Consider the following 14964-nt stretch of genomic DNA (forward strand, 5'->3'; position numbering starts at 1 on the left):
TTCGGCGGGCCCAACCAAGAGCTTCTAGTTTATAGCAATCTGACATTTAACATAGTTAAAACGAGCGCCGCGTCTCATTGGCTGCAAGAGGATCACATGGCCTTGGTCAACTTGCATTACATGAGGTGCCACCCCTTGGGCTCGACGACCGACAAAACAAAACATTAACTTCTGGATTGCGGATTTTATAAGCTTTTAAAACACTTTAAACATTTAAACATTTAAAAAATCCGAAACCACAGTTTCCCAAAAATGAAAAAGTACTAATCTTGAACTTGTTTCAATGGTCATGCTCAGAGAATTTCATAGGTTGGAAAATTTGTCTCTTCACAAATGTGCAATGTATTTGTATATCGCAACAATAAATGTCATCCTGATAGTTAGTAAACATTCATAAAATTAGCCATACATTTGTTTCAATCTAAAAAAAAATGTTAGCATCATTGCTGTAGGTGGGACGATGGGTCTGTTACAAAGCAAATTACAAACTAAATGAGTGTCGTATAAACCGGTGACGCACCCCCTTTACGGCCACATTTTAAAGAAAGACTGATGCGCAAAGCCACATTACACTCGTATTTACAGTAACTAGGTCATCGGGTTGAATCACTGACTCTGTAAAAAGCAAATGCTACTCTGTAAGTTTCATTTTAAAGACCTATTTCTCGCACATTTCCGAGGTTCTGTGAGGTTAAACAGTTGTAACTGTACACTAGCTGGTTCAGTAGAAATAAAAAATGTCATAATTCCTTTATGGCAATTTGGAAGTGCACCAGCATTTCACGAGTCAAAGCTAATGACAGCCAGTTTTATTAAATGATTTGTATCCGAGCGCCCAAAGACAAACAAGTAAGACAAAAGGGAGATAGGCTATAACGAGCTCTCCTGGTTATTCGCCAGACAGTTCAGTCGTAATCACCTTACAGTGAAGATATGATGTAAGAGGGACATAATAATTTTTTTGATGTGAAACATTTGAAAATCGCGAAATATATGGTTGGCAAGACCATGAATAAGATTAGTTTGATACGTGTTGGCTGATGTGAAAAACAGTTAGCTGACAGAGGTGAAACAGTACCACTGAAAATAATGATTTTATCGCTACCTTCCCGTCGTCGAACCTAAGAACGACTAGGTTTTGATATTCTTGTTAAAACAGAAAACGAAATGCCTCAAAAGCTCTATCCCTCTTACTGTTCCTACATATGCATTGTATAATAAGAAATCAATAGTAATTTGAAGATATCACACAACACGTCTTCCACAATAAACATGTGCTGCAGGTATGCCACAAAAGAAGACAAAGAATATGAAGGATTGATACAAAAAGAGTCAAAAGGTGTGGGTTGGACAGTGTATAGCCACGCATTATATGATATCATTTTTATGAAGGTCATTGGCATGCAAGAAATAATTTGCATAGGTAAAATTAGCTATTTGATGTGCAGCGCTAATCAATGTGATTCCAACCATATATTCAATAGATGGTGGCTGAGTTAGCCACTTGAGACTGCAAGTCATACATTAAGCATGTGAATGCTGCTGCGAGAAGACAAATTCAGAATAAAGCTGAGAAGGAGGAAAGCAGAGCCTTAAGTAATGAATGAATGAATAAAGAATACATTGGTTTGTTGGAAACGAATACGATGCACAGAAGAGGCCTTGTCCATTTCAATACTTATGCATTATGCACATGCTTGAATGCTTGCGTCTCTCTCTCGCTTGCTCGATCTCGAGCGCTCGCGCTCGCTCTCTGTGTCTGTCTGTCCGTCCGTCTGTCTGTCTGTCTGTCTGTTTGTCCCGTCTCTCTCTCTCTCTCTGTCACACACACACACACACACACACACAGTTAATTTTAAAAGCCGGTACACTCAAGGCTTATTGTGGCTATTTCTATGCACCAAAATATGTTCAGGAACCATTTAGCTTCCAGCTGAGCTTCCAGTTCATTTTCAGGGTGTGCAGCAATTTCTACAAATAAGCACTTGTATACCTTTCTGTGCCAACACAATTTTTGTATGATTTTCACAATTCTTTTCACACAAGTTTGAAAAAGGAAAATGTCAGCGGACATCATTCTCTTTATTGTAGTCCTAAACGAGCCTTTATGGAAAGTCCAGAAATACTTGGTGTGAAAACTGCAACACAATTCCTTACATTTACACGGCCTGTGTAACTCTAAAATCGTAAATATATAGATTAGAACTTACGTCATTAAAAAAAAAGTTAATGCCTCAGACTTCCCATTTTCATGGGATGAAAAAAACGATTAAGGGCTAACTAGAGCCAGATTTGTGAAGAGCAAACATTCGACCCTGAAACTGATATTCATCAGTTTTACACAGACACATTAAGAATGCAGTGAATGTAGGCCTACTTCATAGACAACTGTAGTGCAAAATCAAACTGATGTATGGAAAACATAAACTTGATTTCAACGAAATGTCTATTGCACATAGCATAACTTACAGGCCATGTCCGGACACCTTCCGCTTGATATACCACCCCACAGTCGACGACTCAACACTTACACGTAACCCCCACCCCCAAACAAACCAAAAAAAGAAAACATACAAGCAAAAAGACATACTCCCATGGTCCATATCCAAAATCCAAAAGTTTTTACAAAGAAAAACTTCAAACTGCACTATACTCCATGCTCTAAATTCTCAAGGTTTTTTTTCCTTAAACAGGCGAAGGACGCTACCAATTGGCGCTCAGTCAGTTCAAGGTCACTGTCTAGTGCATTGATGTCTGCGGTGCATTGAAACGACCGTCTTGGAATCCATCGCTCTGTCAAGACAGGGTAATAGCGTAAACAAAGAGGCTTTCCTTCCTCTGTCTGTGTTAAGTGTCGTCAGACTTACAGCCTAGTTGTGAAACCCTAAGAGGATTTCTCAAAAAGTGAAAAGTCCATGCACCACCCGAAAAGCAACTGCGAAATAGCACTGGGTGCAAGAAACAATTAACGGAGAGTGCAACAACAAAACAGTTCACCAAATGAGCGCTTATCTTTCAGTCTTACAAAGTATAACACACTCTTTTCTTGTGAATTAATTTAAAAGACAAAATTTAACGTCGACATGAACTGCAACGACGAAACACGTCCACTAGCTGTCTACTGTTTTAACACGTTTGTCTGGTTTTAGTATTCAAAACATTTCATTGTCATTTCTCGTTTGATTCGCAGTTTTACCCTATTTATCCTTTATGGAACAAAGAATAAATCATTCATATTTTTAAAAAATCAACTAAGATTGTATATCTGGCTGAATTTCGGTTATGGAATTTCACAATTGCATGACTTTGGTTGTGGAATTTCACAATTGTATGTAAAAAAAAACTGTAAAATGTTTCGAATTAAACCAGCGTTCCTCTAAAAATTGCTGCTTGTTTTATCACAAATTAAATAGAGATTTCTCTTACTAATATAGGCCACTGTGATGCCTCAGGGATATTTTCGTGTAAATCGTAGCCTACATCGCAACAAAATCCAGGGTGACCATCTTTAGGAGATTCATTCACGGAATCAAATCACACATGACAACACATATTAACTCAACTTATTTAATCTATTTAATCATATTATCGTAGGCACATTCACCCAAGTGTGTACGTGTGTGTGTGTGTGTATGTGTGTGCCGGTATGCCGGTGTGCTACACAAACGTCTTTTCATTACATGTATGCGCTCGCGTGTGTTTGCGTATATTTCGAATGTCCGTTGATGTATGACTATGTGAACAAAAACAAGAGATATACACTGTCTTTGTGTCCTCTCTATCAGGGTGTTCTTTCTGTTACACAATGCTCCATGTAAAGCGGAGAGACATAGATAGATAGACTGTCACTAGTAAACATTATTTCACATCCTCGCACTGTCTGTTCTCTTTAAAGAACTGCAGCTATTCCGGTTCTTTCTTCACTGTATAGCAGTTCACTTTCAGCACTTCGGATCATTGTTATCCTAAGACCTGGCAAACCAACATTAATAATGAAACGTATGCTTAAAGTTGGTTTGGCAATGTCACCAATATCACAAAGCCATGTACCTAAAAATGAAATGGTTAAACGCTCCAAATAATAGAGTAATTGATACAACGTAAGTTAAAACAATTTTAGAGTGAGTCGTCAAACAACTGAGCAACTGAAGGTAGAAACTGAGACAAAATTCAAACACGTCATTTTACATTAGGTCCAGAATACTTTGAAACACTCACTGATATTTACCCAAATTCACCACCAGAGGCTGTTGTGCACCGTCTTATTGGTGTCTCAAACTCTCTCCCTCTCCCTCTTTCACATACACACGCACGCTCGCGCACACACACACACACACACACACACAGAGAGAGAGAGAGAGAGAGAGAGAGAGAGAGAGAGAGAAAGAGAGAGAGAGAGAGAGAGAGAGAGAGAGAGAGGAACAGAGAGACACTTTTTACAACTCTGATTACTTAGAAAGTAATAATATTATTTAGCATATAAATATCTCCTTATCTTGAAATGGAGGGAGCCATTTGGACAGCGCACACAACTCTCCTATATAATGTTTTAAATAAGAGTAATCCTAATTTAAAACATGATAAAGAACATCCTCCAGTACAACACCGATGACATCTTTCCGAAATATCTAAAAGTTCCGAAATATCTAAAAACAAGTCAGCGAATAAAGTTAACTAATATTCGGTCGCCGTTCGTTTTCATCCAAAGCAATGTTCTTGAGGACTCTAAATGTTAGTTTATGCTATTAGTTGATCTTGGCACACACTTGTCACATTAAAATCAATGTAAAATAAACCAACAGAGTTATAATATTTTGCTTGATTTTTTCATTATCTTTATCATTTGCTATGAGACCCAACCTTTAATTATTAAATTTTGATTTTACAACAATCTTAAGAGAAATTATGTAATTGGACCTACATCGCACGTGAAATAGGCCGTACCATTCCGAATAACACATCTCCATCAAAGAACATCATGGCTCTGGAAAATTAAAAAGAGGAATCCATTGATTGTTTTAGCATGAGGTGTATTTAAAGGTGTATTTAATTTTAAATAGACACGGCCTGTGTAATACGGCGCTTCTCTAACCAAAAATGTCAGGAGAGAAAAGCCAAAATATTCGTACATTGCTACGAAATAACTTCAAAATATGTTTTGGGCATTTTGTGAGATGATGTAGATTTATCTGTTATGTAATTTGTTTAATTATTTTTAAAATGTTAAGACTATATAATTTCTGACATTCTACATTTCTGTGAAAGAAGATATGGGGCTCACTTTAACTAAAATGAAAAAAAAAACGGTTGTAGTCTCAAACATTTCAGCTGCTTCTTGCACCCTTTTTCATCACACAACCACAACGGGTTGTTTGACCCTGGACAATTCACTAAAATAACTTCAAGGTGTATTAAGGCGAAACGGAACATCTCAGTAAGAAAATGTGTAAACGGCCATAGTTAATCACGGCTCTTGAAAATTTACGCCCCCATCAAACACAATACAAAAACATTGGAAGAAAATAGTGTATAAGACTTAAAATGTGTTGACATACTCTGCGAAGGATTAAATAAAATTTAACTAGTCAAACCAAATACTCCAAAGTACATCCAAATCATGAAACAGCACAATTAGTCAGTTCTAAGCGTTGGAGGTTAAAATCACATGACGTTATAGCTCCGAGTGACATTGGCCTGATATTTGCATACGGTAAGTACATCCGAGGCACTCGTTTAAGCTACTGATATATGGTGTTTCAGTTTGCCTACACTGCCATACCAATACAGTACCTGGGAAAAAAAGAGCCAACATACCTTGAAAGTGATTTTATGGGCGATGTCTGTTTTCCCTTAAGCAGATTCACCATTCGTCTCTCTTAGCGCACCTTAAATCTCGACATGAAAAGATCGCTATATAGCTCCAACTTGTCCGTGTCAACGGGATGGAGTCGCAATAGACTTCAACAGTCTACCTGTTATCCACGGTTTACATAACGCTCACCCAAAAACTGATGACTGCGTAAATGCATAGGTTTCGCAAAGTAGTGAGAGTAGTCAGACACTGGCAACAGAAGTGGGGATAGCTACATCTTTGATTACCTAAAGAGAAGTATGTGGCGATAGATTGGCTACAATATGATAATAGCTAGCCCATCGGAAACGCCCATTGGTGCAAACAGTTATTTTTTGCTGTGTCATTTTCTAAATTGTAATGTCTGGACGTGGGAAATGGTGCATGGCTTCGAATGCTACCTCTCTCCCCCATCCACCACCACCACCACCACCACCACCGCCGCCGCCACCTCTCCAGCAATCTCTAAGAGGAAGCCCACCCCTACCGTATTTGTAATACCCGAACAGCTATTATGTCAAGGTCAAAGTGACTGCATAGTCATGGTCAAGGGTAGCCAAGGAGTGACGTGAGGACACAATAGACTGCAAGCTACTTGTAACATGAGGCGGACACTGTGTTTGTGCTAAAGGTAAAACAGACTTGAGATGACGTCAAAAAAGAATAAATGAAAAAATCGAGTCGATTGAACATGGACCTTTGTCTGTTCTCCTGTGTTCCTCCAACAAATAACCGGCATATGATCTTTTGCGGTTAATGTGAACCACATAGACCAGTTCGTCTTCAAAGATACAAGAAACATACTCCGTATCGTCCTCGTGTGATCTTGTATATTTAAAGGCCTGCACATCAAACGATTTAAAATGTTATATTCTTGCTCTTATCTGTATGAGCAACAACAGTTGTAAAATTATATGCTAAAAATACACACACTAAAGATGTCTTAATCGTTCATTTCGTTGTGACTTACCCACGAATAAAACATAAAACTTGTTTTAAGAGTCTTGAGACAAATCCAAGAATTAACCTGTAGGTTCAGCGCTTGCGGTTCTAAACGTCAGTCCAAACGCATGGGCTACAACAATCCACACTAAGCTGTAGTTCAGAAAGTGATGCAACATTTTAATAAACAGTATGAAACAATTGATTTTTTATTTCGTTCCCTTCATAACATTTTTTGTACATTTTGAACATTTTTTTACACAAACAAGTGAGAACAATACATTTCGATACAAAATAAAAAAGCCAGTTACTTATACCTGACACAAAAATACATGGCTGCTCGAATGTGGGGACGAGGTCATTTCAATCTGTAGAAAGCTTACATGCAGTTAAATAAAATGGAACACAGGTCTGACACCAAAAATGTTGTGAAAACAAACTAGATGCACTTTAATGATTTGTGGTGAAGAGAAAATACGGTACAGGGTTCGTGTGAATGGCTACAAGAGAGCCTAATTTTGCCAGTTGTACTTCACTAATTACAATTTATAATTAACAGCGTCCACACTGCATTGTATGTTGATGTGCATTGCTTGATGATGCTGGATAAAATTGTTCCTTTCCAGATGCCGTGCCGCATACTTCCTTCTTATTCCATGTGGTAACTCTCATACAGAGAGAGCAAAATAGATTCACGTCCGTCTCTGTCCATTATCCAGGAGAAATGGTTCTTAATGAAGCTTGAGCATTTGCATTTAATATGGAATACCATTTTCTAATATACTTAAATGTGCATATGTATAATCAAACATTATTTACAGATTGGATGAAATTACGCAAAAATACCTTAAATCCAAAGCATTTTTGTACCACCAGAAGTGTGCTGTAGTCAAACCACTAGGTGAATGTAAAACTGGGCCAATACAACCTGCCATATCTCCTCTTGCTGCAAAGCATAAACATGTAACAACAAAAGGACCGACATTTGGTAGCTGGATTGCAGGTGTAGTTAATACTTTACTATCCACTGATAGGGGATAACTAGTGTATACACAGCAATAGGGTAGCCTTAGATACACTTATACGTTCTCTTACGAACTGTCAAAAGTAATAACGTAAAATACGCTGTCATTTGTACGTAGCGCTTTGTGTTGATCCGTGGCCATAATGCTTATACCAAAGGGGCCAAAATACTCACATTTTGGATACTTCTCTGATCGACGAAATATAAACCACTTTTATAACTACAGTTCCACTGTGGTTTTTCCAGCATGGAATGTAATACGATGGTCTTACCACTCATATAATGAGACAGTTTCAGTCTTAATTCATATAGACTTTACTTGCTAATACTACCTTTATTTAGCTGACCCTTTTATCCAAACGACTAATATTCCAACATCTTTGACTATTTGGTGTCAAATCAGAAAATCAGCCCAGAACCAGTTGGATTATACAAAATGCTGTAATTACTGGAACCATGCAGACGCATGGCGACGGTCTGGTTCATTGGAACTTCTGGTTTGCCTCCACTGACACGCACACATAATTCTTATGTGGAAACTTATAAGTCTGTTTGACCGCAGAACTTACTATTTTCTTTCAAAAACATGGAATAGTCATGGAGCCTGAAGGAAAATGAGCATATGTCACTATTTGATTCTTCATAACCTATATTTGAAAATAGAGATATGACATAGTTGAACTTCATAACGTCAGGGGACAGTGAGGGCTAAAAAACAGCATGCAGCCCTGTACATGAGGTGCCAAATGCAACGCTATGCATCCAGTTGAACGCTCTTTGATAGACATGAGCAAGAGAGACAGAGAAGGAAAGAACATTTAACCTGAAGTGATCATGGCTTCTTTATTTATGAAAAACATCACCACTGCATAAATTTCGATCCAACATCACTGCACGGTTCACGTACTGCTCTTAATAAAATGAGAAACTGTTTACAATATCTGTGCACGACTCGAATGCAAGGACGAACAATACAAACCAACTCAAGACATTGTGCATTAATACGTAATACTCTTATATCAATAAATCGATAACAATCATTCCAGTTGCGTGACAGAGACACATCCTTCACTGACAAAAGGAGCTAAAATATGAGAACCATAAAATAAAGGCAATTTACAACCTCTGTCATATGAGAGTCTTAATTAAATAACAAACGCACGGTACTGTACAATTTTATTAATAGCAGCCTTACACCTCTGGGATCACACACAAGACGGTAAGGACTGTCATTGAAAAGTCTGCATTAGCAATATTGGATTCTTAAACCCGAAAGTTTAAGCAAGACCATTTTATTTGAAATATTTATGAAAAACAGACCTACAAGGTTCCGTAATTCAATGTCAGAAAGTTCCGTTGGACAGTTCTCAAACTACCTTCATATAGCTCTGCAAACATCATGGCGTGTGGATCCAGCGCTGCCTCTTCAATACAGTTAACTCTATTACAGTATCAACATCTTCCGAGAAAATAAAGATGTGACACTCAACTTCGGATGGAACGTTTTGTAGGCTAAACGTTTGAGATTTTGGGTGCGCCAGGTCTAGAAACGGACGAAACATAAATATATTGTTCTTACGTAATAAAATTGTTTTTATATGCAACGCTGTTTAAGCACCAAAGCTGTATCAGGTAGCATGCATGTGGGTGCTTGACTTGGATTTACAGATGAATTTCTTCTCCTTGACACGGCGGTTCTGGAACCAGATGGTAACCTGACGCTCAGATAAGTTGGTAGTGGCGGATATTCGCCTTCTTTTGTCTTTGGTGATGAATTTGCTGGCGGCATACTCTTTTTCCAGCTCTTTCAGTTGGATCTTTGTGTAAGGCACCCGCTTCTTGCGGCCGCGACGGTAGTTGCTGACTTCAGGCTGGAGCGGGACAACGTCTGCAACAAGGGCGGCAATAGAGACCACTTTACACCAGAACTCAGACACAAAATACTCATCAAATTTATAAAAACACCGTGTAAGCAAACAGTAATCATGGATTTTCATTTAAATTATTCAAAAGCACTTACGATCAAAACACCGTAAGACTGAAGAAAAAAAAACAACAACTATACATTTGCATAGGCCTTCGTAATATTCAGAACAGTTCCCATATATTGTGCTCGATGCCTTTCAATTAGATGAGAAGTATTGAAATCTTTGTTATGAGTTGCACCTGAAAAACAAATATTCAACAAACTCTCGTTCAAAGACCTACCAATCATGCACAGGAGAGGGAACCAATATAATTGAAATAAACCAAAAGCAAATGTACATAGAAATTACTTGTGTCAGGTATTACGAATTCTGAGGGAAACAACAAAAAAAGAGTGTAGCGTAGAAGCCATCCCAGGTCTGAAGATGCCACACCTGAAAGCTGTATGTCCATATCACTCGAATGACGCATAAGGCCAGCATAAAGCTCAAGGGACCATGTCAACCCAGAGGCCAAAGGTCATTGCTTATGTGTTCTACTTTTAAATGACACTGACCTACAGATGTCTTAGACTTAAATTATTAAATAAACTGTTTCAACAACATTTTGGTGGATGTTTGGCAAAGTGTGACCAGATGCAGTGACTCTCAATGGCAAGACTGAATCTGGACATGCTTTCATAACATGGGAAATATTTTGTATTTAAATGGATACAAAGAGCCAACAATGTCATCTTTTCGGCAATTCTTCAAGTTGAGCACTCGAGCATGTGATGTATCCTGAAAAGGGGTTAATATTGTAGACCCAAATATAGGCCACAGTTGTCTTTATCAATCACTAGTCTTATTGTGATCATTAAAAGTATATATTTCAGTCGTTCAAAAGGGTGCATCCACGTACTTGAGGAAATTAACTGCTATTGTTTATGAGGTCATGTAGAATCGTTAATAGGACAGTATTACAGAATACAACGGAGAGGCAAACTACGGCCTATTAAAATGACGAGCGACCACAGAGAATGTTCTGTCATTTGGAGACGATCCAATGATAGCTTCGGTTTTAGAGGAAGTAAACGCAGAGACTTTCTTACTACTGTTTCATTTTCCCTCTCTTACCTTAAAAGCTGTTTTCTCCTAGTGTGATGGTGTTAATATCATATTTGGCACATAAGCGCCAAGTGGGTTAACTAGATCGCAAGCGATAAACCAATCATCAAAGGAATTCAGGAGCTATTCTTAACAGGACGGGACGTGAAACCGATATTCTGAAATAGAATTTGTTATTCAATACGAGCAATTGGCTCCTGCCTCTGAGGAGGCTACGTCTTGTTTGCGACCGGCCTATGGGACTGCTGCTACTATCGCTGTCGCATGCAGCTTTGACAGACAGGGTCAAGTTTAAATGCGAATGCACTTTTAAAAACACGTCTTCTTCTACACACATTATACGTATATAGCCTCAGGTTTTCTCTCTCTCTCTCTCTCTCTCTCTGCATACACATCAAACCAAAAGAAGCGTGGAACTGAAACAGACCATTATTATTATTATTATTATTATTATTATTATTATTATTATTATTATTATTATTGCTATTGTTGTTGTTATTGTTGCTATATCAACCGCAACAGTAAATAATAATAATAATAATAATAATAATGATAAACAGTTATCACTCTATTATCCTACTTCTATCCTGATGACCACTATTCCACCTGGCCAATTCTTACCACTAAAGAAGTTAGTAGTAAAATTGCAAACTGTAGTAAAGAAAAAGTATAGTGTTGATTTTTGCTTCATATCTTTCGCGCATGTATAAACATGGATGTGACGAGCATCAGTGAACACCTCTGACACCAGACATTTGTCTATGCCACGCAAACAGTAGTATGTGTACCGCTATGCCGTACTAATAATCACTTGTCATGTTACATTCCATATGAGAACATAACAGGATTTCAAGGATGTATTCTATTTGATACGGTTCGTTTTTGTCGGTGTACACCAGAATAAAAAGTATTGAAATGTCACTGAAAACCTGACATTTTCTTGACTTGTTAAAAAAAATTATAATGCAACAATTGGACGTAGCTTTGATTCTGTTATCCTGTGACTGAAACATCCACTCAGCAGAAAATAGCGCATGGAAAAATATTTTGTCTTTTAGTAAGAAATGCATATCTCCTTTGGATATTCATGCAAATATGCAAATAAATAAATTATGCACATAAATATGCACTTTGCATGATGTTTTAATGGTGACAGTTACCAGTTCTATTGAGCTAAATTTACGCACGTTTTAATAAATACAAAATGTTAATTATCGTGCATTTACACACAGATGTGTCTTACATCAAACGAAAGACAGATATATAAAAATACACATCACTACACTACATTTACGCATCACCTCAGGCATCTACAATTGATAGAAATGGATTAAATTGATGAAAAATACGTTCATGGATTCTAGTGCACTTTCACATGCGTGTATACACACAAGTGAGCGCACATGCATACTCGCACACGTAACACACACACACACACACACACAATTATTTTTGTGCGCTCATCAGAGAGAGTCTCTATGCAGACACAAGACGAGCTGGGGACATATGTAGGTGTAAAACCAATGAATTGTGCAGTATGCGAAAATAGCCTTTAAAAGTAATGTTGTTACTATACCTGGGAAAGGCGACTTCCAAAGATGACTTGACTGTGACTGCTCCTTGGAACAATATACCTGGCCGTCCCAGCCGTTCGACAGGGCCCAGTGCTGATAGCCATCCACAGGAATCAAAGTTTCGTGCCTCGGCTCTGGATGAGCACTGATTCCTGGCACGACCGACATGTCCAAATAGCCAGGGACAGTCTGGTAAGAGCTGGCAAAGCTCGGGTAAAAAGCAAATTCTTTGGCTCGATTGGAGAGCTCCTCCGTGGGTATCGTACCGCTGGGCTCCGTGTATTTTTCAGTGGGATGGTAAGAACATGGTTTCTGCTGTAAATTAACGTTGTGTGAGTGCGATAGGCGGCACCCATAATAGGGGTTCCCGAAAGGATAGCCGTAGCTTAGCGAGGCACTGGACGAGGTTTGTGGTGCGGGGCACTGTCGACCGGCGTCCTGCGCAGGGATGTCTGGGTATACGGAGCCCTGGTGGTTCGCAAGGCTCCCAGAGTGGCGCCCGAGCGCTGGGTGGGAGATCAGTTCCCTGCAGTGTGTGGCAGGGCAATTCCCGCTCAGTCCCTCCATGATTTGGTTTTTATGCGGATTATTTTCATTCGAGCTTTTTTCATACACGTACATCAAGGTGTCCGCCCAGCGTGGATGCAGGACCAGCGAAGTCGTCATATCAAGGGCTGCCGATGCTTTTTAAAAGTCGACTGCTCCAAGACGGACACCTCACTTCCAAGCTCATTTTTTTTCCTCGACGTGCGCATGCGCAACCGCCCAGGCCCTCAAGTGTCCACTTTATTATTAAGACTAGGGGGATCTACCAAAGTGACGCTTACAGGACCGACCAAAGGGTGCGATGGAGAGTAGGGTAGAGGAAAGAGCGCATCCCTTTAAATGCTCTTTACAACAAGTTTTGTTATTACATTTTCAAGTGGAGTGGACCCTCTCATTGGCTGAGATTACGAGGAGAGAGGACCCTTAAAGGGGAGGGAAGATGTCTCTCAGGGAAAAGAGCAAACAATCGTCACATTTGTTAAGAATGATCGAAATTAATCCAAATAATTTCGCAGTTTGTTTTGGCTTTATATGAAGATTATCGAATTTCGGAAAGGTAATAGCAATCGATTCAACTGCCTTTGAATTAAGAATCCTAACAGTATTAAATAAAATATTGGTAAGGCTCCTTCGGGCACAGAGAATTTTTTGAAATTGTCAAAAAACAAATCTGGGCACAATTTATGCGATAGCGCTGTCCCAGATTACTTAAAAACTGCCACGTTATCGTAGCTTGTCTACATACGGAGAGGACTGCTATAATAACCTTGGCACACAAACACAAAAAGTTAAGCAAGCGTGCTAGATATGGTCCATTTGAAATCGAAAATTAACTTTAGAGAAACATTTTGTAAATAACGAGAAAACACAAACTTAGTCGTGTCACATAGTCTTAGTCACATAGTCGTGAGTGCTGTCACTTTGCGAGCAAAATCTAGATTCCTCGCCAATACTGCGAAAGCAAGACAGCCTTGTCGATTTTGCACGCTGTGCCTGTTTGAAGAGTCAGCAGAAATGGGAAAAATCAATAGGCAGGCCGAGAGAAAGTGAGCCACATCAGGAACATGTAGATAATAATCAGAGAGGTGTGCATATATGTTCAAAAGCGAGTCAAATTTGACAGTTTAGAGAACTCCCTCGTTAAATAAAAATCTTATGGGATGTTAACAAAATTTCGAAAATATTTTCATAAACAAATAGTTATGTGAACTACTACATAGCTTGACCATCAGACAAGCCCTGGTTAAACCACTAAATATGTGTGGAATATTATTCGAGTTCATGACTTTAATTTTGTAGTTAAGACACAGAGTAAATGTCGTCAACAATGGTTATTATAGTGTAAGCCGGTGGGCAATTCTGGCGTCACCTTCCGTAGACTACGTCTGGTAAGAATTCAGTACCATTTGGCCTGTCTCATATGGTCTCATATTCGGGTGTATAACATTTGAATTTAAGCATGGCGTAAAATCAATTAAAGGTAATTCCTTAATTAGAATTGTGGTAGACAAATAGTACCTATTCCATTTTTTAAAAACAGAGTTTTAACTAATTTATATATGTTTCGTTTGTAGGACGACCTCTTTAAGGTCAGTCGATCAAAATTGTCTTTTACCATCTCCTACTTTATCAGCACAACCAATGAGGTTGGAGGCTAAGCAACAACATTCTACAGCTTTTCAGCGACAGGAAGACTCAGACTCAAGATTGAAGGGGTCTCATTTGAGCTGGTAGCGCAAACAGCTCACAAATATTGACCATTCCTCCAAATGGCAGCTGCCAGGAAGTCCAAGGTCAAGGTAGAAACTCAGACAAACAGGGTCGTAATCAGTCTAGACAGACAAGAATGAACTTCACACTCGCATTGTCGAGTTTACGTGTAAACTTCGCCGAATTAGACCATCTTTCAACGAGGCTTCCTGCTGAAGAACAAAATAGCCTTACCGGCAAGGTTTTTTTCGGACCGAGTAGTCGACAGAAATATAAATGCTTCCC

General features: G+C 38.8%; 1 protein-coding gene across 1 annotated transcript; it reads right to left on the minus strand.

The window, feature by feature from the left end:
• Positions 1–9445: 9445 nt before the first annotated feature.
• LOC115814502 (homeobox protein Hox-C13a-like) lies at positions 9446–13089 on the minus strand. Its single transcript, XM_030777373.1, has 2 exons — positions 12426–13089; positions 9446–9705 (listed from the first exon to the last, which is right to left on the minus strand). The coding sequence occupies exons 1-2, from the start codon at positions 13087–13089 to the stop codon at positions 9446–9448; spliced, it is 924 nt and encodes a 307-aa protein (XP_030633233.1).
• Positions 13090–14964: the final 1875 nt, after the last annotated feature.

The sequence above is a fragment of the Chanos chanos genome, chromosome 6 (genome assembly GCF_902362185.1).
Source record: "Chanos chanos chromosome 6, fChaCha1.1, whole genome shotgun sequence".
Taxonomy (NCBI): Eukaryota; Metazoa; Chordata; class Actinopteri; order Gonorynchiformes; family Chanidae; genus Chanos; species Chanos chanos.

Excerpts from the sequence above, each read along its gene's own strand:
- LOC115814502 (XM_030777373.1), bottom strand. The coding sequence starts at position 13,089 with ATGACGACTTCGCTGGTCCTGCATCCACGCTGGGCGGACACCTTGATG. Across the intron at positions 9,706-12,425 it reads TTGGAAGTCGCCTTTCCCAG|ACGTTGTCCCGCTCCAGCCT; the intron begins GTATAGTAACAA and ends CCCTTGTTGCAG.